At 55.8% G+C, this 24,026-nt stretch overlaps 1 protein-coding gene across 1 annotated transcript in view; it reads left to right on the forward strand.

Moving 5' to 3' along the window:
* The window catches only part of DYSF (dysferlin), a 67,442-nt gene that overhangs the window by 23,727 nt on the left and 19,689 nt on the right, over window positions 1–24,026 (forward strand). The window contains 21 exon segments of the mRNA XM_072335666.1: window positions 143–257; window positions 342–447; window positions 1,263–1,405; window positions 2,165–2,338; window positions 2,761–2,854; window positions 3,340–3,417; window positions 8,361–8,542; window positions 9,116–9,256; window positions 10,335–10,364; window positions 10,495–10,524; window positions 11,651–11,752; window positions 12,476–12,637; window positions 14,021–14,186; window positions 14,351–14,424; window positions 16,344–16,406; window positions 19,311–19,409; window positions 20,041–20,169; window positions 20,684–20,839; window positions 21,491–21,582; window positions 23,292–23,462; window positions 23,712–23,854. Coding sequence (XP_072191767.1) covers window positions 143–257; window positions 342–447; window positions 1,263–1,405; window positions 2,165–2,338; window positions 2,761–2,854; window positions 3,340–3,417; window positions 8,361–8,542; window positions 9,116–9,256; window positions 10,335–10,364; window positions 10,495–10,524; window positions 11,651–11,752; window positions 12,476–12,637; window positions 14,021–14,186; window positions 14,351–14,424; window positions 16,344–16,406; window positions 19,311–19,409; window positions 20,041–20,169; window positions 20,684–20,839; window positions 21,491–21,582; window positions 23,292–23,462; window positions 23,712–23,854 — 2,450 coding nt within the window.

The raw sequence follows: 24,026 nt of genomic DNA on the forward strand, positions 1-24,026 counted from the left end.
GTGCAGCGATGTTGATGGGCAGCGTGTTGGGTTGGTGCTGGGTGGCGACCCAGATTTGTGGCCCCAGGTGGGGGAGCTGGGCTTGGTGCAGGGGCTCTGGGTGCTCGGGGTCCCCCCTGATGGCCATCCCTCCTGGGTGCAGGATGCTGCACGAGGCGGACGCGGGGCACCTCAGCTTCGTGGAGGAGGTGTTTGAGAACCAGGTGCGGCTGCCGGGCGGGCAGTGGATCCACATGGCTGATGCTTACACCGATGTGGTAAGGGCTGAGCGGGTCCCCAAGGTGCTGCGTGGGGAGGGGGGCGATGGATGGATGGATGTTGTTCCTCGTGCTGTCCCACAGAATGGGGAGAAGGTTCTGCCCAAGGATGAGACCGAGTGTCCGCCGGGCTGGAAATGGGAAGACGTGGAGTGGGACACCGACCTCAACAGAGCTGTGGATGAGAAAGGTAGGAGTGGGCAGATCCGGGTGTCCATGTCACTTCACCCTCTGAACTCTGCCCGTAGGGGGTTTCTTTCCATGCTCCCATCTGGGCATGGAGGCGTCCCCCTGTGGCTGTGCCAGCTGCTGTGCTGGCAGCTCAGGACAAGGGCTCAGCCCTGGTTGTTCACCATCCCTGTGGGTCTGGCCCAGTCTGGGTCTGTGGGGCAGCATTTTGCTGCTGGAAAGGCAGCATTCTTTGGGTACATCTGGGAGAGAGGGCTGGAGAGCATCTGAGATCACTGAACTGCTGCACGGGTTGGGGTTGGAAGGGTCCTTAAAGATCACAGGACCATAGGATGGCTTGGGTTTGGGTTGGAGGGATCCTTAAGGACTGTCAAACCATAGAATGGCTTGGATTTGGCTTAGAAAGGTCCTTAAAGATCATAGAACCATAAGATGGCTTGGGTTTGGGTTGGAGGGGTCCTTAAGGATTGTCAAACCATAGAATGGCTTGGGTTTGGCTTGGAAAGGTCCTTAAAGGTCATAGAACTATAGGATGGCTTGGGTTTGGTTTGAAATTGTCCTTAAAGATCATAGAACCATAAGATGGCTTGGGTTTGGGTTGGAGGGGTTCTTAAAGATTATAGAACCGTGGAATGGCTTGGGTTGCGTTGGAAGGGTCCTTAAAGGTCATAGAAGCATAGGAGGACGTGGATTGGGGTTGGAAGGGACCTTAAAATTCACCCGGCCCCCTTCTGATGTGGATGGATGTGAAGAGGGGTGGGAGGCGAGCTGGGGGTTCTCCTCCCACCCTCACCATGCTGTCCCCATGTCCCCCAGGCTGGGAATACGGCATCACCATCCCTCCGGACCGCCGGCCCAAGGCCTGGGTGCCGGCTGAGAAGATGTACCACACCAACCGGCGTCGGCGCTGGGTGCGACTGCGCAGCAGGGACCTGGCACAGATGGAGGCCGTCAGGAAGGTGGGGTGAGAGTGGGGCAACGGGGCCGGGAGCAGCTCGGGGCTGCATCCTCACACTGCAGGACATGCTGGGGGTCACGCAATGGGGGTCTGAAGCGGGGAAGCTCTGCGGTTTCCTCTGTGGGGTCAATGTCTCCTTGGGGTGGTGGCATCTCTGGGTGTTGGTGGTTGTGGGGTGGGAGACGATGGGGCAGAGCTGTGCTGGTTACCTGGGCTCTGCGCCCTGTCCCAGCCCTGCTCCCCTCTAGGTGGTGCCATTGGACTGTGAAAGCCTCCTTGCAGCGAGGTTCCCGGGAACGGTTTCCCTCATTTTCTCTTCTATAAAGTTTGGGATGGAAATGTTTGGGGTCCCCGTCCCGTTTCCCAAAGGGTGCTGGGGTGAGGGCCGACAGAAAAATCCCTTCTTGGTTTTGGGACAGTTAGCCTGGCGAGGAGGTCACAGAATCACACGGCCATGCAGGTTGAAGACCTGTAGGGTCACCAACCCCAACCCACTGAGTACAGCCCCCATCCCACAGCCAAGGATGGTGACCCCACCACCCCCATGGGCAGCTGTGCCAATGAACTGTAGGATCACAGCATGGCCTAAATTGCAAAGGACCTCAATGATCATCTGGTTTCAATCCCCTGCTGTGTGCAGGGTCACCAACCCCAGGCTGCCCAGAGCCACATCCAGCCTGGCCTTGAATGCCTGCAGGGATGGGGCATCCCCATCCCTCCCCTGGCTGTTGCTGAGCCCCCCATCACTCTCCCCCCGCAGCACAAGCAGGAGGAGCAGGATGGGGAGGGCTGGGAATACGCCTCGCTGCTGGGCTGGCGCTTCCACCTGCGGCCGCGTCGCACCGATGCCTTCCGCCGCCGCCGCTGGAGACGCCGCATGGAGCCCCTGGAGCGCACTGGGGCTGCTGCTGTGTTCGCCTTGGAGGGGGCCCTGGTAGGTCCCAACCCCAATAACATTGGGTCGCTAACCAAGCGTGGCAGCACGGAGCTGCTGCTATGGGGGCTTCCTCCCTTAGGGGCTTTCCCTCACCCCACCGTGAGTCGCCATGGGGTGAGGGTTGGGCGGCCCCATGGCACTCGCTCACCTTGCAGCCGTGGGGTGCTGTCCCCACTGGGGGGGTCCCAGCTGTCACCCACCCCCACAGGTCCAGCTGGGACACCTGATGTCACCAACCTGGTCTGAGGTGCTCCGTGTGGGGTGGACCCAATGGGATCCCATACCCTCCCCTCCCAAAGTGAATGGTTTAGGGGCAGGGGATGCTCAGCTCACCCCATGGTGACAGGAGGCGATGCCCCCCAGGTCCCCTGGGCTGCCCCATGGCGTGCAGCCCCCCACCCTGCTGCTCTCTCTTGCAGGGAGGGGTGACGGATGATAGAAGTGATGATGGCAAATCTGTCTCCACTCTGAGCTTCGGCGTCAACAGACCCACCATCTCCTGCATCTTCGACTGTGAGTCGCAGTGGGGGGGGGACAAGATTCAATGGGGGCACCTCATGGCCAGGCATTGCCCCACATCCTCTCTGGGTGCCATTGGGTGCCATGGGGTACCATTGGGCCCCATTGGGTGCTGTGGGGCGCCACTGGGTACCATTGGGCACCATTGGGTGCTGTGGGCTCCATTGGGCTCCATTGGGCTCCATTGGGTGCTGTGGGCTCCATTGGGCTCCATTGGGCTCCATTGGGTGCTGTGGGCTCCATTGGGCTCCATTGGGCTCCATTGGGCACCATTGGGCACCATTGGGTGCTGTGGGCTCCATTGGGCGCCATTGGGCTCCATTGGGTGCTGTGGGCTCCATTGGGCTCCATTGGGCTCCATTGGGTGCCATTGGGCTCCATTGGGCTCCATTGGGCTCCATTGGGTGCCATTGGGTGCCATTGGGCATGGTTGGGGTCACCCTGGGTGCTCCTCTCACCCATTTCTGAATCCATTCCAGATGGGAACCGCTACCACCTCCGCTGCTACATGTACCAGGCACGGGACCTGGCAGCCATGGACAAGGACAGCTTCTCGGGTGAGCCCCCATGGTCAGGCAGGGACAGGAGTGTGGCTGTGGGGAGGGGGACGTGCTGGGACGGTGCTTGGTGGCCCCACAGCGTCATCCCCATGGGCTGTGCTGCTCTTCTGTGCTGCCTTTGTGCACCCCCAGCTGTGCATTGCAGCATCATTGTGAGGCAGGAAAGCAGCAAAGTGGGAACCCCTGCAGCATCCCCTATGGCATCCCCTATAGCATCCCCTATAGCATCCCCTATAGCATCCCCTATGGCATTTCCTATAGCATCTCCAATACCATCCCCTATAGCATCCCCTATAGCATCCCCTATGGCATCCCCTATAGCATCCCCTATAGCATCCCCTATGACATCCCCTATGGCATCCCCTATAGCATCCCCTATAGCATCCCCTATAGCATCCCCTATGGCATCCCCTATAGCATCCCCTATAGCATCCCCTATGACATCCCCTATGGCATCCCCTATAGCATCCCCTATAGCATCCCCTATAGCATCCCCTATGACATCCCCTATGGCATCCCCTATAGCATCCCCTATAGCATCCCCTATAGCATCCCCTATAGCATCCCCTATGGCATCCCCTATAGCATCCCCTATAGCATCCCCTATGACATCCCCTATGGCATCCCCTATAGCATCCCCTATAGCATCCCCTATAGCATCCCCTATGACATCCCCTATGGCATCCCCTATGACATCCCCTATGGCATCCCCTATAGCATCCCCTATAGCATCCCCTATAGCATCCCCTATGACATCCCCTATGGCATCCCCTATAGCATCCCCTATAGCATCCCCTATGGCATCCCCTATAGCATCCCCTATAGCATCCCCTATAGCATCCCCTATGACATCCCCTATAGCATCCCCTATGGCATCCCCTATGGCATCCCCTATTGCATCCCCTATGGCATCCCCTATGGCATCCCCTATGGTATTCCCTATGACATCCCCTATAGCATCCCCTATGACATCCCCTATGGCATCCCCTATTGCATCCCCTATGGCATTTCCTATGGCATCCCCTATGGTATCCCCTATGACATCCCCTATGGCATTCCCTATGGCATCCCCTATGACATCCCCTATAGCATCCCCTATACCATTTCTACAGCATTCCCCACAGGACCCCCATTCCATCCCTGTAGCGTCCTCATACCATCCCTATACCATCCCCACCGCATCCCCTATATCATCCCTGCAGCATTCCCTATAGCACCCCACAGAACCCCCATTCCATCCCTGTAGCCTTCCTGTACTGTCCCCACCACACCCCTATACCATCCCTGCTGCATTCCTGTGTCATCCCTATAGGGTCCCTGCAGCATTCCCTATAGCATCCCTGCAGCGTTCCCTATAGCTTTCCTACTGCATACGTATATCAGCCCCACAGCATCCCCTATAGCATCCCCTATAGCATCCCCTATGGCATCCCCTATGGCATCCCCTATGACATCCCCTATGACATCCCCTATAGCATCCCCTATGGCATCCCCTATGGCATCCCCTATGGCATCCCCTATAGCATCCCCTATAGCATCCCCTATGGCATCCCCTATAGCATCCCCTATAGCATCCCCTATGGCATCCCCTATAGCATCCCCTATAGCATCCCCTATAGCATCCCCTATGGCATCCCCTATAGCATCCCCTATGGCATCCCCTATGGCATCCCCTATTGCATCCCCTATGGCATCCCCTATGGCATCCCCTATGGTATTCCCTATGACATCCCCTATAGCATCCCCTATGGCATCCCCTATGGCATCCCCTATGGTATCCCCTATGACATCCCCTATGGCATCCCCTATTGCATCCCCTATGGCATTTCCTATGGCATCCCCTATGGCATCCCCTATGGCATCCCCTATGACATCCCCTATAGCATCCCCTATACCATTTCTACAGCATTCCCCACAGGACCCCCATTCCATCCCTGTAGCGTCCTCATACCATCCCTATACCATCCCCACCGCATCCCCTATATCATCCCTGCAGCATTCCCTATAGCACCCCACAGAACCCCCATACCATCCCTGTAGCCTTCCTGTACTGTCCCCACCACACCCCTATACCATCCCTGCTGCATTCCTGTGTCATCCCTATAGGGTCCCTGCAGCATTCCCTATAGCATCCCTGCAGCGTTCCCTAGAGCTTTCCTACTACATACTTATATCATCCCCACAGCATCCCCTATAGCATCCTCACTGCATCCCGATGTCATCCCTATAGCACCGCTGCAGCATTACCTATAGTATCCCCACTGCATTCCCCTACCAACCCCATAACATCCCTGTAGTATCCCTGCTGTGTTCCTATAGCATCCTCACAGCATCCCCTACATCATCCCCACTGCACCCCTACATCATATCATCCCTGCTTCATCTCTGTAGCACCACTGCAACCCCAATACCATCCCACCAACGTCCCTATAGCATCCTGCATAGCGGCCTCTATATCATCCCCTATATCATCGCCCATGGCATCTGTATATCATTCCCTATAGCATCCCTATATCATCCCCTATGGTGGATGGTTGCTCATGGAGATGATTGGTGTGGTTCCTTATGGGGTTTGGAGGTGGTTCCTTATGGGGTTTGGAGGTGGTTCCTTATGGGGTTTGGAGGTGGTTCCTCATGGGGTTTGGACGTGGTTCCTCATGGGGTTTGGAGGTGGTTCCTTATGGGGTTTGGAGTGGTTCCAAATGGGGTTTGGAGGTGGTTCCTCATGGGGTTTGGAGTGGTTCCTCATGGGGTTTGGAGGTGGTTCCTTATGGGGTTTGGAGGTGGTTCCTTATGGGGTATGGAGGTGGTTCCTCATGGGGTTTGGAGGTGGTTCCTCATGGGGTTTGGAGGTGGTTCCTTATGGGGTTTGGAGGTGGTTCCTCATGGGGTTTGGAGGTGGTTCCTCATGGGGTTTGGAGGTGGTTCCTTATGGGGTATGGAGGTGGTTCCTCATGGGGTTTGGAGGTGGTTCCTTATGGGGTTTGGAGGTGGTTCCTCATAGATATCAGGGCTGGTTCCTCATGGGGTTTGGAGGTGGTTCCTTATGGGGTTTGGAGGTGGTTCCTTATGGGGTTTGGAGGTGGTTCCTCATGGGGTTTGGAGGTGGTTCCTTATGGGGTTTGGAGGTGGTTCCTCATGGGGTTTGGAGGTGGTTCCTTATGGGGTTTGGAGGTGGTTCCTCATGGGGTTTGGAGGTGGTTCCTTATGGGGTTTGGAGGTGGTTCCTCATGGGGTTTGGAGGTGGTTCCTCATGGGGTTTGGAGGTGGTTCCTATGGGGTTTGGAGGTGGTTCCTTATGGGGTTTGGAGGTGGTTCCTTATGGGGTTTGGAGGTGGTTCCTCATGGGGTTTGGAGGTGGTTCCTTATGGGGTTTGGAGGTGGTTCCTCATGGGGTTTGGAGATGGTTCCTCATGGGGTTTGGAGGTGGTTCCTTATGGGGTTTGGAGGTGGTTCCTTATGGGGTATGGAGGTGGTTCCTCATGGGGTTTGGAGATGGTTCCTCATGGGGTTTGGAGGTGGTTCCTCATGGGGTTTGGAGGTGGTTCCTTATGGGGTATGGAGGTGGTTCCTCATGGGGTTTGGAGGTGGTTCCTTATGGGGTTTGGAGGTGGTTCCTCATAGATATCAGGGCTGGTTCCTCATGGGGTTTGGAGGTGGTTCCTTATGGGGTTTGGAGGTGGTTCCTTATGGGGTTTGGAGGTGGTTCCTCATGGGGTTTGGAGGTGGTTCCTTATGGGGTTTGGAGGTGGTTCCTCATGGGGTTTGGAGGTGGTTCCTCATGGGGTTTGGAGGTGGTTCCTTATGGGGTTTGGAGGTGGTTCCTTATGGGGTTTGGAGGTGGTTCCTTATGGGGTTTGCAGGTGGTTCCTCATGGGGTTTGGAGGTGGTTCCTTATGGGGTTTGGAGGTGGTTCCTTATGGGGTTTGGAGGTGGTTCCTCATGGCGTTTGGAGGTGGTTCCTCATGGGGTTTGGAGGTGGTTCCTCATGGGGTTTGGAGGTGGTTCCTTATGGGGTTTGGAGGTGGTTCCTTATGGGGTTTGGATGTGGTTCCTTATGGGGTTTGGAGGTGGTTCCTCATGGCGTTTGGAGGTGGTTCCTTATGGGATTTGGAGGTGGTTCCTTATGGGGTTTGGAGGTGGTTCCTTATGGGGTTTGGAGGTGGTTCCTCATAGGGTTTGGAGGTGGTTCCTCATGGGGTTTGGAGGTGGTTCCTCATGGGATTTGGAGGTGGTTCCTTATGGGGTTTGGAGGTGGTTCCTCATGGGGTTTGGAGGTGGTTCCTCATAGGGTTTGGAGGTGGTTCCTCATGGGGTTTGGAGGTGGTTCCTTATGGGATTTGGAGGTGGTTCCTCATGGGGTTTGGAGGTGGTTCCTTATGGGGTTTGGAGGTGGTTCCTTATGGGGTTTGGAGGTGGTTCCTCATAGGGTTTGGAGGTGGTTCCTTATGGGGTTTGGAGGTGGTTCCTCATGGGGTTTGGAGGTGGTTCCTTATGGGATTTGGAGGTGGTTCCTTATGGGGTTTGGAGGTGGTTCCTTATGGGGTTTGGAGGTGGTTCCTCATAGGGTTTGGAGGTGGTTCCTCATGGGGTTTGGAGGTGGTTCCTCATGGGGTTTGGAGGTGGTTCCTTATGGGATTTGGAGGTGGTTCCTTATGGGGTTTGGAGGTGGTTCCTTATGGGGTTTGGAGGTGGTTCCTTATGGGGTTTGGAGGTGGTTCCTCATAGGGTTTGGAGGTGGTTCCTTATGGGATTTGGAGGTGGTTCCTCATGGGGTTTGGAGGTGGTTCCTTATGGGGTTTGGAGGTGGTTCCTTATGGGGTTTGGAGGTGGTTCCTTATGGGGTTTGGAGGTGGTTCCTCATGGGGTTTGGAGGTGGTTCCTCATAGATATCAGGGCTGGTTCCTCATGGTGTTTGACCTTCCATGTCCCCCCTGCAGACCCCTACGCCATCGTTTCCTTCCTCCACCAAAGCCAGAAGACGGTGGTGATCAAAAACACCCTGAACCCCACCTGGGACCAGACGCTCATCTTCTACGAGATAGAGATCTTCGGGGACCCCAAGAACGTGTCTGACTGCCCTCCCAGCATCGTGGTGGAGATCTACGACCACGACACCTATGTGAGTGTGTGGGCACCAGATGGGCCCTCCTGGTGGGAGGGGTTGGGGTACCACGGGTGGGCTTGTGTGCTTGGCTTTTAATCCCAGCATTCTGGATGGGGGAGGATGGAGGATAACCCCAACCCTCCCCAGACCAGCTGCTGATAACAGCTCTGGGGTTGGAGCCAATCACAGAACCATCCAGGTTGGAAAAGGCCACCAAGATCCCCAAATCCAACCCCAGCCCACCCCATGGCGCCCACCGACCTGCCCCCTTAGTGCCACATCTCTGGTGCCATCATCACACACCTGCAGGATGACTCCACCCCCACCCCTGTGCCCATAACCCCCCTAAACAAACCCTGTGCATCTCACTGATCCCTATGGATCATCCCTTCCCACTCCCATCTGCTCCGCGGTGCCGCTCCGTATCCCACTTGGAGCTTCTGCTGTGGGACGTGGCAGAGGAACCTCCCCCCTCTCTTTAAGTTAAAGGCACAGAGGTGTGTGTGTTTGTGCTGGGATGGGCAGCGCTGACGGCTCTGCTGACAGCTCTGCTGACAGACAGCTCTGCTGACAGCTCTGTGCCCGCAGGGTGCTGATGAGTTCATGGGGCGCTGCGTGTGCCGGCCCAGCCTGCAGCGCTCCCCGCGTCTCTCCTGGCACCCCGTGCTCAAAGGCGGCAGGAACGTGGGCGAGCTGCTGGCCGCCTTCGAGCTCATCCAGAGGGAAAAGGTGAGCTCTCCTCCTGCTCCAACCCTGCAGGGTGCAGCCCTTCTCAGTGCTGCTGTCCCTGCTGCCATCGGCAGCTTCCAGCACTGGAGCGCAGGGGTGGGGGGATGGTGCTGGTCCAGGTGCTGGCTATGGGGGGCTCAGAGAGCTGCTGTGTGTCTCAGTGCTGCTCCTGCAGGGATGTAAGTCCTGCTGCTCATCCTGCACCAATGCATGTCCCTCCTCTCCTCCTGCAGGGATGCATGTCCTTCTTCTCATCCTGCTGCATGGATGCAGGTCCTGCTGCTCCACCTGCACCAATGCATGTCCCTCCACTCCTCCTGCAGGGATGCATGTCCTGCTGCTGCTCCTGCTGCATGGATGCAGATCCCGCTGCTCCTCCTGCACCAATGCATGTCCCTCCTCTCCTCCTGCAGGGATGCATGTCCTGCTGCTGCTCCTGCTGCATGGATGCAGATACCGCTGCTCCTCCTGCACCAATGCATGTCCCTCCGCTCCCTCTGCAGGGATGCATGTCCTGCTGCTGCTCCTGCTGCATGGATGCAGGTCCTGCTGCTCCTCCTGCACCAATGCACATCCCTCCGCTCCCTCTGCAGGGATGCATGTCCTGCTGCTGCTCCTGCTGCATGGATGCAGATGCTGTTGCTCCTCCTGCACCAATGCATGTCCCTCCGCTCCTCCTGCAGGGATGCAGGTCCAGCTGCTGCTCCTACAGGAGCACCCACACTGCCGGCATGCTGCAGCCATGGGGGATGCTCTGGGTCCCAGCCCTGCTGTGGGGATTGGGGCTGTGCCCCACAGGGATGCTGACGTTGGCTTTGCTATTGCTGGCTGCCTCCATGTGTGTCTGCATTGCTGCTGGGATGTGGGAGCTGATGCCTCCCTCCCCTTCCTCACCCCTTGCAGGACCTGCAGGAGCCGGGGTTGAGCCCTTGGCTGGGGATCCTGCTGTGCTCCCTGCTGCAGGCAGAGCCCTGCCCTCACCCGGGGACTTGGGAGCCCAGTGTTGGGGCTGGGGGGGGGTTCTGCTGTTTGCTGTCCCTGGGAGCCCAAATGGAAAACGTGTTTGTTTCCTCCACAGCCGGCCGTCCACCACATCCCTGGCTTCGAGGTAATGCCCTCCCCCTCAGACTGGGAAGGAAAATGGACCGCATCCTTTTCCCTTTGGTTTAAGAGCGTTAGGATGGGCTCGTGGGTGAGAGCTGCTCTCATTTCCTAACCTCCTTCTGTTCCTCATACAGAACGAGCTGTCCTCCTCTGCTCTGGATGAGGTGAGTCCATCCCATCTCATCATCGTCACAGGGGCAGCCTCTTCCCCAACCCATTGTGCAGGGCTGCAGGAGGGAGGTGGGCTCCGAGGGGGGCTCCCGATGGCACATTGGTGATGGTCAGCCTTGGTGGGATGAGCGTGCAACGAGGTGTTGTGTCCCTCCAAAGGAAGCGTGCCCAAGTAACCATCATCTCTCTGCTCTTTCTCCTCCATTCCTTGCTGCTGCTGTGTGTGGACGGGGCACTGCAGCTCTGTGCTCCTGCCTTGTTCTACGAGGGGCTCCTCCGATGGGTACCTTTGTGCTCAAACTCTTCCTCCCCTTCCTTCCTCTGCCTCGGCCTGGAAACCCCACAGAGGGTCCCACACAGCCTGGCCCTCCTGCCCCACAGGGTCCCCATCAGACTGACCCCCCAGGGCTGCATCTGAAGGCCTGACCCCAACCCCATTGCCACCCTGAGTCCGAGGTGCCCTTTGCAGTAACGAATGAGCCGGGTGATCCATCGGGCTCCTTCCTGATGGAAGGATGCAGAGCCCAACCTCTGTTGGCTGTCAGGGAACTCTGGCTGCCCCTCCCTGCTCAATGGGGGCAAACTTTGAAGCCCTCACCTGCTGGCAAAGTGGTGGGCATGTCCTTCCGCCCACAGCCTGCACAGAGGGCTCTACCTGAGCCCAGTCCCTGCAGGCAGTGGGTACCCCAGGGCTTGAATTACTGGGTGCATGGCTGTGGCATTGAGCTCTGGTAGTTGGACCTCCGTGGTGATGCTGTTGAGTGATGCTGTTGAGTGCCTTCTGTCCCACTGTGGCATGATGGTGGTACTTGGGGGGCTCGTCACAGCATCCCTGCCCTGCTCAAGGAGCTGCTCCGTGCTGCTCCATCCCTGCTGTGCTGCTCCATCCCTGCTGTGCTGCTCCATCCCTGCTGTGCTGCTCCATCCCTGCTGTGCTGCTCCATCCCTGCTCTCCATCCCTCCCAGTAACCGGTGCTGGATAGCTGTGGTTTTGATTCCTCTTCCTCCTCCATCAGGATAGGGATGACTTTTAGCAGACAATGTGGGCTCTTAGGGACCATCGTGGGATGGTGATGGGGATGGTGACCCAACCTGAGGCTCTTACTCTTTGGTTTTTAGTGTGAGGACTCTGACCTGCCCTACCCACCACCCCAACGGGAACCCAACATCTTCATGGTCCCCCAAGGGATCAAACCTGTCCTGCAGCGCACGGCCATCGAGGTGAGCGGCAGGGAATGCGTGGGGCGGCCAGCGAGAGGGTGGCATGGGTAGGGTGGCATCTTTAATGGGAATCCCTGCTGGGGGGTGACACTGAAATGGGTTACAGGGCAGCTCTGTGGGCACAGGGCTGGGAACTGGTCATGAGACACCAACCAGAGATCTCCCTGCACCGTTATAAAACAGCAGATTTGGCTCTAGGTTTGCCCTGCGTGGATAAACCACGTACCTTCCGCTCCTACTGGATGCAGCTGTCTCAATGGACCAACAGGTTCCCATTTATCCTTTCATGCAGCTGGCATTCTTCCTACTTCTGGGGGTGATGAGAGAGGGTTCCAACCAAGCTGGGGATGGGGCAGTGAGCCCCATGGGATGCTCAGGTCCTGGGGCACAGCACAGACTGGGAACACCCTTGCCTTTTAGACCAGGGTTAAACAGTTTACCACTATTTGTACCCTCAGCCAATGACCCACACCGCACATGATGTCATGATGTAGAATATTGACAGCACAAAACCATGACAAATGCAAATCTGCCTCACGTCAGGACGATGCTTACCCCAAACAAAGATGCTTTGTTGGTAGATAAGCAGGTGCTGACCTGGTTCATTGCTCTCCCAGCAGCAGTCTGCCCACCTGGATGGTCTTTAATTGCCGAGAGGCTGAGGGGAGGTGCAGAGGAATGCCTTTGGCTCAGTCTTATTTCCTTGTTCCTCTTGCCCTGCAGATCCTGGCCTGGGGGCTGAGGAACCTCAAGAGCTACCAGCTGGCCAGCGTCACCTCACCCAGCCTGCTGGTGGAGTGTGGGGGGCAGCTGGTGCAGTCCTGTGTCATCAAGAACGTCAAGAAGAACCCCAACTTCGACGTCTGTCTGCTCTTCATGGAAGTGGTGAGGACCTCTTTGTGGGGTTGGCTGGTAGAGTTGGCTTGGACAAGCATTAGAATCACTGGGAGCTGGAGGGAATCATGGAAGGGTTTGGGTTGGAAGGGATCTTCATAGAACCATAGAGTGGTTTGGGTTGGAAAGGACCTTCATAGAACCATAGAGTGGTTTGGGTTGGAAGGGGCCTTCATAGAACCATAGAGTGGTTTGGGTTGGAAGGGACCTTCATAGAGCCATAGAGTGGTTTGGGTTGGAAGGGAACTTCATAGAACCACAGAGTGGTTTGGGTTGGAAGGGACCTTCATAGAACCATAGAGTGGTTTGGGTTGGAAGGGACCTTCATAGAACCACAAAGTGGTTTGGGTTGGAAGGGATCTTCATAGAACCACAAAGTGGTTTGGGTTGGAATGGATCTTCATAGAACCATAGAGTGGTTTGGGTTGGAAGGGACCTTCATAGAACCATAGAGTGGTTTGGGTTGGAAGGGACGTTCATAGAACCATAGAGTGGTTTGGGTTGGAAGGGACCTTCATAGAGCCATAGAGTGGTTTGGGTTGGAAGGGGCCTTCATAGAACCATAGAGTGGTTTGGGTTGGAAGGGGCCTTCATATAACCATAGAGTGGTTTGGGTTGGAAGGGGCCTTCATAGAACCATAGAGTGGTTTGGGTTGGAAGGGGCCTTCATAGAACCATAGAGTGGTTTGGGTTGGAAGGGGCCTTCATATAACCATAGAGTGGTTTGGGTTGGAAGGGGCCTTCATAGAACCATAGAGTGGTTTGGGTTGGAAGGGGCCTTCATAGAACCATAGAGTGGTTTGGGTTGGAAGGGGCCTTCATAGAACCATAGAGTGGTTTGGGTTGGAAGGGGCCTTCATAGAACCATAGAGTGGTTTGGGTTGGAAGGGGCCTTCATAGAACCATAGAGTGGTTTGGGTTGGAAGGGATCTTCATAGAACCATAGAGTGGTTTGGGTTGGAAGGGATCTTCATAGAACCATAGTGTGGTTTGGGTTGGAAGGGACCTTCATAGAACCATAGAGTGGTTTGGGTTGGATTGGAAGGGATCTTCATAGAACCATAGAGTGGTTTGCGTTGGAAGGGGCCTTCATAGAACCATAGAGTGGTTTGGGTTGGAAGGGATCTTCATAGAACCATAGAGTGGTTTGGGTTGGAAGGGATCTTCATAGAACCACAGAGTGGTTTGGGTTGGAAGGGGCCTTCATAGAACCATAGAGTGGTTTGGGTTGGAAGGGGCAGTTCCCGTGCTTCACCACCTTCAGCACGAAGAACTTCTAATAAGTTATAGGGGCTGGCAGGGATTTCTGGAGGTCCCATATAAAACCCCACCCTATGGTGAAGATAATTCTCCCCCTCTGGGGGGGCCCCACAGCGTCTGCCCAGCGAGAGCCTCTACAGTCCCCCCATCATCATCAAAATCATCGACAACCGTCCGTTCGGCCGCAGGCCCGTGGTGGGGCAGTGCACCATCCGCTCCCTGGAGGAGTTCTACTGTGACCCCTATGGGGAGGAGACCGATGGTGCCCAGGAGCATGCAGGTATGTGAGGAGGAGCTCTGGGGGGCTCCGCTGGGCTGTGTCACAGCCAATGTGCCAACGTGAGGCTCTGGGCACGGCTGAGGTTGCTCCTGGAGCTCGACCAGGAGGTGGCTCTGGGGGTCTCTAAGAGCTGGAGCTCATGTTTGTCCTTGCTGCGATTGCAGATGATGTCAGCCTCACACCCAGGGACGATGTTCTCATTGACATTGATGACAAAGAGCCTCTCCTTCCCACCCAGGTATGGAGACAGTCATGATGCTTCCTCACTTTGTGTGCTGTGGATGCAGTGGGACAGCCAGGAGGGCATTCCTGGGCTGTGGGTGCAGAGGATGGAGCACTCTGACTGGAGCAGAGGGGCTGCAGTGGTGCGGGCATTGTGTGGGTCCCCCTGGTCCCACCAAACCCAGGAATATGGGGATGCATTCCTTTCAATGCACACCCAGCCATCTCCATGCCATGCACTGGGATGTGACCCCACGAGCCCTTTTTTTTTGCCTTTGCAAACCTGTTTGGATCACTGAGGAGCATTTAGTTCACTGAGTTGCATTTTGTTCACTGAGGAGCATTTAGTTCACTGAGGAGCATTTAGTTCACTGAGGAGCATTTCGTTCCCTGCTTGCCCTTCTGCAGTATCCTCCTACTCGAGGGTTGGCTCTGCAGCAGCAAAACTGAGGACTTCTGGCACGGTGTTCTTGCAGGCGTTGCAGTGGGACCCCCGGGATGGGGTGGCACGGGGCTGCAGGGAGTCTCCGGCCCCCCATTAGATGCCTTGAGCCCTTGGGCCTCTTGTGAGCCCACTGAAAACATCTGAGCCTTGGGCCAGCCCTGGAGAGGAGGGAGGTGGCCAAAGTTCTCCTTTTCATCACGTTCAGTGTGCAAAGTTTGGGCCTTCTTTACCAAAGCAAACCTTTCCAAATCAGCCCCCCTGCCACCAGCCCAGCATCTCGCTGGGACCCCAGCTGGATTCTCCTCCTTTTCTTTCTTTCAATTCTGCCCTTTGTTTGGGAGCGGGGGAGGAGGCTGCAGTTTGTTCCTGGAAAGACAACCCAGAATTCCCACCATCTCCCTCCCCGACCCCAAATCCTGGCCCTGACCCCACTCGTCCCGTGGTTGGAGGGTGGGTGATGGCCGTGCTGGTGGTCCCACACCCACGGGGGGGGGGTCGGGGGGTGAAGGAGCCCTCAGTTCAGTTTCACGAGGATGGGGACCGTTCCCAGGTGTGCACGGTGTGTGGCTCTGGAGCTGCTCCCTGGCCTCCCCAGCTTGGCCTCCATCCCCCTGCTGGCTGATGGGAACAAAGGGCCGCTGTGTTGTCCCGGTCTGAAAGAGAGAAGACGAGCAGATGCAAAACCCCTCCGCTCCGAGGCTGCTCTGAGGATGCATCGCATCCAAGCGGAGGGAGAGGTTCAGCCCCAGGTCTGCTTAAAGCCAGGCCGTGTGCAGTGCTGCGCTTAGCAAAGAAAAGCAGCTCCTGGGGCTCACACAAAAGCAGTATTTCTGCAGCAGGATCTTCTGGGCCCAGCCTTTCTGCTTTGCTCCTCTGTAGGATGCACACGTGGTTTGGTTGTGCAAGGACTGAGTGCGCACATGCGGGTGGCCTTCCCACGTGCACGGTGTGGGTCAGCCCTGCTCACTCTCTCCTTGTCCTCCACGTTCTCTCCTTGCTCCTCGTCCTTGTGGGAAGCAGAGCAGGAAGGTGCCGAGGTCCCACCCTAAAGTCCCACCCCAAGGTCCACCAGCAGAAGTTCTCGTTGATAAAACCACCGCAGGGTTCACAGAGTCAAGGAACCATTATGGTTGGAGAAGACCATGAAGAGCACCCAGTCCAACCCCAACCCATCCCCAACCCATCCCTGCTCGCGGACTCATAGAAACATTAAGGTTGGAGAAGACCTCTAAGGTCATCCAGTCCAACCATCAACTCATCCCTCTGGGCTCAGCTGTGAGCGCGGTGTTCTCTGCTTGACCCAACCCCCCCCCATGTGCCCAGCTGGACCCCAACCCTTTGTGTTGTGGACGCCCCACTCTGCAGGCTTTTTGCTCATAGGAGGAGGTGCTGTCCTGTGTTGGGACACAAGCACTTCTCCTACAACGTGCTTTTGTCTGTTAACCTTTGTTTCTCTAACCCTGTTGCTAACCAATCATTTTAATTTGTAGCTTGTGGAGGGCATGACCAGCTCAGCGCTCATTAACCCGCCAGCTTCTAGGTCCGAGCCTCAAGTAGGTATTGCTTCATTTCTAACTTGCTTGATTAATCGCTTTAACGAACTGTACATGTATGTAAAGCTCTGCAGAAACAGAGACGTTCCTTTCTGCAGTGGGACCGACACTCGAGCAGACGTAGCACAGTTCTCCCACTGGTCACTCTGGGGGTCCCATGGAAACAGAGGGCAGAGGGGGAGGTGTCTGCACAGCTCCGTGCTTTTGACCTGCTTTGGATGGATGCCTTAAGAGCCATGCTGGAACGGGAACTGTTTGGGGGCAGTTTGGGGGCCGTTTTCCATCCTTCCCTTTCTGTTTTTCTATTGCTTTTACTGAGCGTGGCACAACAGGAGCTGAATCCCCTCAGCTCCCTGTGGCTCGGGGTGCCTCAGTTGTATGAAACACAAAAACCCCATCAGGTTTCAAGTCAGCAAAGCCATCCCAATCAAAGAAAAAAAGAAAAAAAACCCAACCTGAATCTGTAAACTATTTGGAACGATTGGTTATCTGCTGCGTCGGCCAGTTCCAAAATCAAAGCTGATATTTTACAGCTTATCCTGTTCCCGTCGGCTGGAAGGGCTCTTGGTGTTGGGTGTCTCCTGGTGGAAGCGGGTGCCAACGGCCCCTGCTGCAGCCCAGCTGTCCCCAGTGCTCTGGCTGGCTTTGCTCCCCACGCCTGGGGACAGCCCTCGGCAGTGCCATGGGACACGCTCAGGGCAGGTCTCTGCAGTGGGCTGAAGGGTCAGGATAAGCCAAGGATAACCCAGGGGTTAATTCCTCATTGGGAAGAGCCTGAGGTGAGGGACGTGGGGAGGTGGTGAGCATGGAAAAGGCTCCCTCAGCTCCCTGGGTGTAGGGTGACCCATCCACCCCAGCGCTTTGTCTGGGACGCACACTGGAGCAGAGGAGGAGTGCAGATGTGCTGTTCTCCAAGGCTGACACCCAGGCTACAGAAACATGATAACCAACATCAGGGGAGGTGAACCCATAAAGGGCCGAGCTGTTCTGGCAGAGATCTGCTCATCCCAGCTGCTGAGCTTCCTCCCAGCAGGAAATCTGCTGCCCAGATGGGAGCTGTGGGGATGCCTGACTCTGGGGCAGTGGCTCAGCTCCCTTAGAGCAATATTTATTAGTGTTGTAATTATCTATTACTCTGACATAGACGCGTGAAATCATTAGAAAAGCAGAAATAACAATTAGGACTTCAGTTCTGCCACACCTGCTCTGCTCCTGGCTTTGCTGTCCGGCCAGTAACCTGTCCATGCCTCAGTTTCCTCACCTATGATGTAGCTGAGGTTCACCAGCACCCAACACACCCATTCCAAGGCAACTCCTCAGCTTTCCACAGCTCCTTCTGCTCCGGGCTGAAATGACCTGCCCAGTGCATTTTGTGATACATGTTGGGTTGGATTGGGCTGTGTTGTGTTGAGTTGTGTTGGGTTGTGTTGTGTTGAGTTGTGTTGTGTTGGGTTGAGTTGTGATGAGTTGTGTTGGGTTGTGTTAGGCTGAGTTGTGTTGGATTGAGTTGTGTTGTGTTGTGTTGTGTTGTGTTGGGTTGAGTTGTGTTGAGTTGTGTTGTGTTGTGTTGTGTTGGGTTGGGTTGAGATGGATTGAGTTGTGTTGGGTTGAGTTGTGTTGGGTTGAGATGGATTGAGTTGGGTTGTGTTGCAGTGTTGGGTTGTGCTGGGTTGAGTTGTACTGAGTTGAGTTAGGTAGGGTTCTGTTGGACAGCAGGTCTACATTTAGGGGGCTGGAGGAGGAAAGGAGCTTTGTGCCCCCAAACATGCTCAGCCATCCCTGTGCCCCCTGGGTAAAGCCCTGAACTGAGATCCATCACAACTCAACCTCCTCTGGGGAATCTGGAGAGGCATCCAGGATGCTGGATCTTCAAAGGGGTCTGCAGTGTGTTGGTGAAGTTCTAATTGTAAAGGGCTTTGTTTTGGAGATGGCCTATCGGATTGTCACTACAGGGAAACCATGCTGCTGAGGGCTCTCCTGAGACCCTGGGTGCTTGGGGAGGTTCTGGGTTACCCAGATTGGATCCCAATCAGGCTTCCTCTGGCTGAAGCAGCCCCCATCCCTCCTCCATCCCACACCACATCCAAGAGGGAACCCTGGGATGCTGTTGGCTGTCACCCAATGGCTGAACCAAATCCCCAGCCGTTCACTCTCACGGTGCAGCCGTCGTCCCCTGGCTTTTCCATTCGGGTGGGTTTGGATCCCTCACAATTAACATTCCCTGCTGCTCGTTTTCCTTCCATCAGTAGAAATAAGCAACATCATCTAACCCTGCCCTGTCTCAGGCTGCAGAAGATACGGTGGGTGAGGGCTGGATTGGTCTGAGTGCTTTCTTTGTAACTCAGCACCTGTGGAATGTCGCAGTAAAGCCGCGGTGGTCGGAGCGTGGCTTTTTAAACAATAAAAAGGGGGAGGCGATGAAAGGCAGCATTTAAAAGAAAAAGAAAAATAATAATAATAATAATAAAAAAAATAAATAGGGGAGGCGCGGAGGCCTTGGAGTGACTGTACGTAATATTGCTATTACAAACAATGTCTGTTCAAGACACCAATTTAGAGTCTGCACCGCTGGCTTAAAATGCAAAGCCCATAAAGCTCCCTTCGGTTCCTCCATGAGGTCAGCGCGGTGGAATTCTGCCGGCTCCTCAAAACAAGACGTGGTTCTTTTTCAGGAGCCTTTCAGGAATGGCGGTCGGAGCCCCTTCCTCTTTGCCTGCAGGAGCGGGGCTCTCATAAAACCTTCTCTTTGGAGCAGCATCCCCGGGGCTGAAATGCTGTTTGAACAGCAGATGGGGCTGCGGGCATCTCGGAGGGCTCCATCCCTCCTGCTCTGCCATGCTGCTGAGCCCCGCTGGTGGCTTTGAGCTCACGGGGATGTGTCGCTGTGCTCTTCTTTGCCACCAGGAGGAGGAATTCATCGACTGGTGGAGCAAATTCTACGCTTCCACGGGAGAGAGGGAGAAGTGTGGCTCCTACTTGGAGAAAGGCTTCGACACCCTGCAGGTAAGTGGCCTGGGTTGGACCCGGCTTGCTGCGATGTTCGTCCGCTGACTTCGGTTTTGTTTAAGAGTGTTGAGCCTTTCCTTCTTCCAAGGGGAAAAAAAAACCAAACATGGGATGAGTTTCCCCCCAGCGCGGGTGATTTTGTTGTTGAAAGTAACTATTGATGTGTGTTCTGGTAGCTTTCCACTTTGCAGCCATTTGAGATCTTGCTGCTTAGCTAAGTGGTGGAGGAGGGGGGGAATGCTGCCCTTTGGGGAGAACAAGGAAAGGGGGGGATTGCTGAGGGGTGTGTGGGGGGGGGGGGGGTGGATTTAGGTGACCCACTGCAAGGAGTGCCAAAAATAACATGAAACCAAAGTAGGACCAAAGGGGGGTAAACCTTGCCTGGTCTGAAGGGCGGTGCTCCCAGCAAGGAGCAATCTTAGCTCATGGATGACACTTTGGGCCACCTCGGCATGGACTGGAGCTTCTGCCGTGCACTGTTTGTTTTTGTAGGGCTGCCAAAGTTCTGATCTTCACGTGGGGATGGCAGGGATGTCTCTGTCCCTGTGGGTGGTGTTGCCTTCAGGCTTGGGTCCCTCTTGCCCTGGATCCGTTGGGATGCAGCCACCCTTTGCTTCTCCTTCCCCAGGTCTATGAGACGGAGCTGGAGCGCGTGGAGGCCTTCGAGCAGCTCTCTGACTTCTGCCACACCTTCAGGCTGTACCGCGGCCGGGCGCAGGACGCCAGCGACGATCCCTCAGTCGTGGGCGAGTTCAAGGTGGGCAGAGAGGAACCTGGTGGGGTGCTGCAAGGGCAAGCGTAGGGTCCTGCAACTACAGCAGCCGTACAGGTTGGGGACTGAGCTGCTGGAGAGGAGCTGCGTGGAGGAGGACCTGGCAGTCCTGGTGCCAATGGCCAACCATAGGATGATCGTGAACTATCAGTGTGCCCTAATGGCTGAAAAGGTGACACAAATGTTGTCCTGGTTGGCCAGCAGTTGACCAACAGTTGGCTAGCAGTTGGCCATGGAGTGACTGTGAGCCAGCAGGGTGCCCTGGCGGCCAAGAAGGTGACACAAATAGTCTCCTGGTTGACCAGTGGTTGACCATCACTTGACCAATAGTTGACCATGAGCCAGCAGGATGCCTTGGTGGCTAAGAAGGCCAATAATGGGACCCTGGGTGCATTGCAGAGCGTGGCCAACAGGGCAGGGAGGTGCTGTCCCATCCATCTCTGTGAGCTGTCTCACGATCCCCATCCACGGTGTGTTTGAGAACATCTGTCCTTCTCAGGGTTCCTTCAAAATCTACCCTCTGCCCGACGACCCGCGCGTGCCGCTGCCGCCGCGGCAGTTCCACCAGCTGCCAGCCAGGGGTCCCCAGGAATGTCTCGTCAGGGTCTACATCGTCCGTGCCTTTGGTCTGCAGCCCAAGGATGCCAATGGGAAGGTATGCTGCTGTGGGGCTGCTGGGAGCCCCCAGCTCCGAGTGCATCACTGCGATGGGGGACCAAGGTTTGGAAATGAGGGTGGTGGTGGCAGCAAAAGGAACGGTCCCTTCCTTCCTCCCTCCAGTGCAACATCTGGGAATCCCGGCAGCTGACTCTTCCTCCATCCCAAGGAATGATTAAAATGGCCCACGGAGATTTTATTTGGTTTTATCTTATTTTACCTTGGTAGCAAAGGAAGGAAAAATGTTGTCTTTCACGTCTCTGCTTTCTTTGCTGAGCTTTGCCAGTCCAGTGCAAAAAGGAAGTTGGGTTGGTTGGAAAATGCTCTTTTTGTTTCAGTTTGAAACAAACAAACCAACAAACAAAACATACCCCAAAACTCTGAGAAAAAACCTTCTTCACCCTCTTTGCTCCACTGGAAAATAGGGATAAAATCTCAACTTGCACATTCGGGTCCTTTGTGTTTGAAAGTCTGCGTCTGAGTTGACCCCATCCTCATCCCATCCCCTTCCCCATCCCCATCCCCATCCCCATCTCCATCCCCATCCCCATCCCCATCCCCATCCCCATCCCCTTCCCCATTCCCATCCCCATCCCATCCCATTTTCCCATGCAATGACTTGCTCTGATGTTTTCATGCCCACCTTCAGTGCGATCCCTACGTGAAGATTTCCGTGGGAAAGAAATCCATCAATGACCAAGAAAATTACCTCCCCTCTACGCTGGAGCCTGTCTTTGGAAAGTAAGTTCTGGTTCTCTGATTCCATGAAGTTCTGAGGGAACAGAGCTGGGCTGTAGTCAGAGCTGCCCATGCCCTTCCATGCTCTTGGCTCTCAGTCTGACCCACCAAGGTTGATTTAAGAAGGGTATTTCTCAGGGCTGGAAGGCACCATGGCGAGCGGGCAAAGCCTGGTGGTCAGCCTCCATGTGCCCACAGGGTCTCGTTGAAGAGCTGGGATGTTGTGTAGGGCGTTGTGTTTCAGGACAATGGTTCATAGAATCACAGCATGGCCTGGGTTGAAAAGGACTTCAATGCTCACCCAGTTCCAACCCCCTGCTATGTGCAGGGTCACCAACCAGCAGCCCAGGCTGCCCAGAGCCACATCCAGCCTGGCCTTGAATGCCTGCAGGCCCTCTGGTGCATGAGGTCCAGCTGGTCGCCTGGGGGTCTCACCAGCTCAGGCTGTCAGTGCTGTGTCTCCTTTCCCCCCCAAGAAAAAGAAGGAGAGAGGGAGGGGCACCAAAGGCAATGATGGAGCAGAAAGGATAAGGATGGCTGTTGGGATCCTGGTGAGGGCTTGGAGGACTCCATAGGTAGACAGGTTATCTCCTCCTCTTCGACTGCACAGGGAGGGCAGCTCTGTTTTCCCGGGGGGCAGAGAGGGGCACGTCCCCTGTTGCAGCAGCTGGCTCCCAGCCATGGGCCGTCTAGACGGCGGCTCACCTCCCACCCGGCCTTTACAGCACGGTGTAACAGTGAGGTCCTGGCTGCTGGCGGCTGTTAAACCTCCCTTTTCATGAGCTTTCCCCCCTGGCTGCCTTCCAGCTCTCGCTAATTACTTTCTGCTGACCCCCAGCTCCTCCTGCGCTCTTAATTGGTGGCGTAATTGCTCACTTCCCTTCCTTAAAAGCTGCTGTGGGTTGGTTGGGGGCTGCAAGTGGAGGATCCTGGTGGTGCTGGGAGAGACCCCGGCTGTCCTGTCAGCCTGTGTCCTTCCCCATCCCTAACACCCGTGGCCAATGGCTCTGTCTGCGTTGGATGTCATGCTTTGGTAGGGCCTTGGTACTTGGTCTGTATTTGAAGAGGGTTTGCCGTATGTTGTGTTGGAACGTAGACTGTTGTAGTGCTGGTAGAGGAGACAGCACAAAATACAGTGCTTGGGGCCAACAGAAGAGGGTGAGGAGGCTTTGGGGGTGGCCCTTCCCATGCTGATATCATGCTTGGCCCCTTATTTCAGATTGATGCCCTTTGGGCTCAAAGAGCAGATGGTTTTCCAAAGCTGCCGTTTCTCCCCTTTCTCACCCCATGCTGATGAGGGCTCTCAGTGTCTGCTCTTTTCCCCTGGGTGTTGCAGTGGCTGCACCAATTAGCAGATGGAGAAACTCAGGGAGACCAAAGTTAGCTCAGAGTTGCTCTGTAGCATCTCCACCTGCAAAGCCAGTGCAGCGCAGCACCAATGGGGTCACAGAGTCAGCCAGGTTGGAAAAGACCTTCAAGTCCATCCATCGAGCTGACCCATGGGGCAAAGATGTACAGCAGTGGCACCTTCCTGGTGGGGCAGTGCATAGGGTTTGGTTCAGCAGCATGACCCTCATCCCATGGACATGTATGGTCTGATTTTTGGGTGGTGGTCCTACGTGGAGCCAGGATTTGGACCTGATGGTCCTTATGGGTCCTTTCCCACCTGAGATACCCCGCGGTTCTAGGATTTCTCTGTTCCCACTGTGCAGGATGTTTGAGTTGAATTGCACTCTGCCCCTGGAGAAGGACCTGAAGGTCACACTCTACGACTACGACCTCCTTTCCAAGGATGAGAAGATCGGGGAGACCGTCATTGACCTGGAGAACCGGTTCCTGTCCAAATACGGGGCGCGCTGTGGGCTTCCCCAGACCTACTGCATGTAGGTATCTCTGCAGGCTGTGGATCTCCTCAGCTGCTGAGGCTTTGTGGTGCCGGGGCGGCCCTGGGGCAGTTCCTCAGCCCTTGGGGTGATGGGTGCCTTGGTTTCAGCTGGGTTGGGTCTGGTGGCTGTTGGGGCACTCAGCTGACACTGGTGGGACGCGCAGCCCCTCTCACCAATGGGGCCCTTGTTGAGGTTGGAGGTTCTTTGTCCCATGCTGAACTTCTGCTTCCTCCTGTTTGGTTCCAGCTCTGGGCCCAACCAGTGGCGAGACCAGCTCCGGCCCTCCCAGCTGCTCCACCTCTTCTCCCTGCAGCACCACTGCAAGGCTCCCACCTACATGTCCGACCGGCTCATCTTCCGGGAGCAGGAGTACATCCTGTCCGAGCTGGGTATGGGGCTGCTGTGGGGCGGTGGCTGTGGGTGGGTTGCCTTCACCCAGAGCAGGGAGTTTGGGAGTGCATGAACCCAAACCTCCTATTTCTTCACCCAGAAGGTGGTGACGCACTGGAACAGGTTGCCCAAGGAGGCTGTGGGTGCACCATCCCTGCAGGCATTCCAGGC

Source organism: Excalfactoria chinensis, chromosome 4 (genome assembly GCF_039878825.1).
Source record: "Excalfactoria chinensis isolate bCotChi1 chromosome 4, bCotChi1.hap2, whole genome shotgun sequence".
Taxonomy (NCBI): domain Eukaryota; kingdom Metazoa; phylum Chordata; class Aves; order Galliformes; family Phasianidae; genus Excalfactoria; species Excalfactoria chinensis.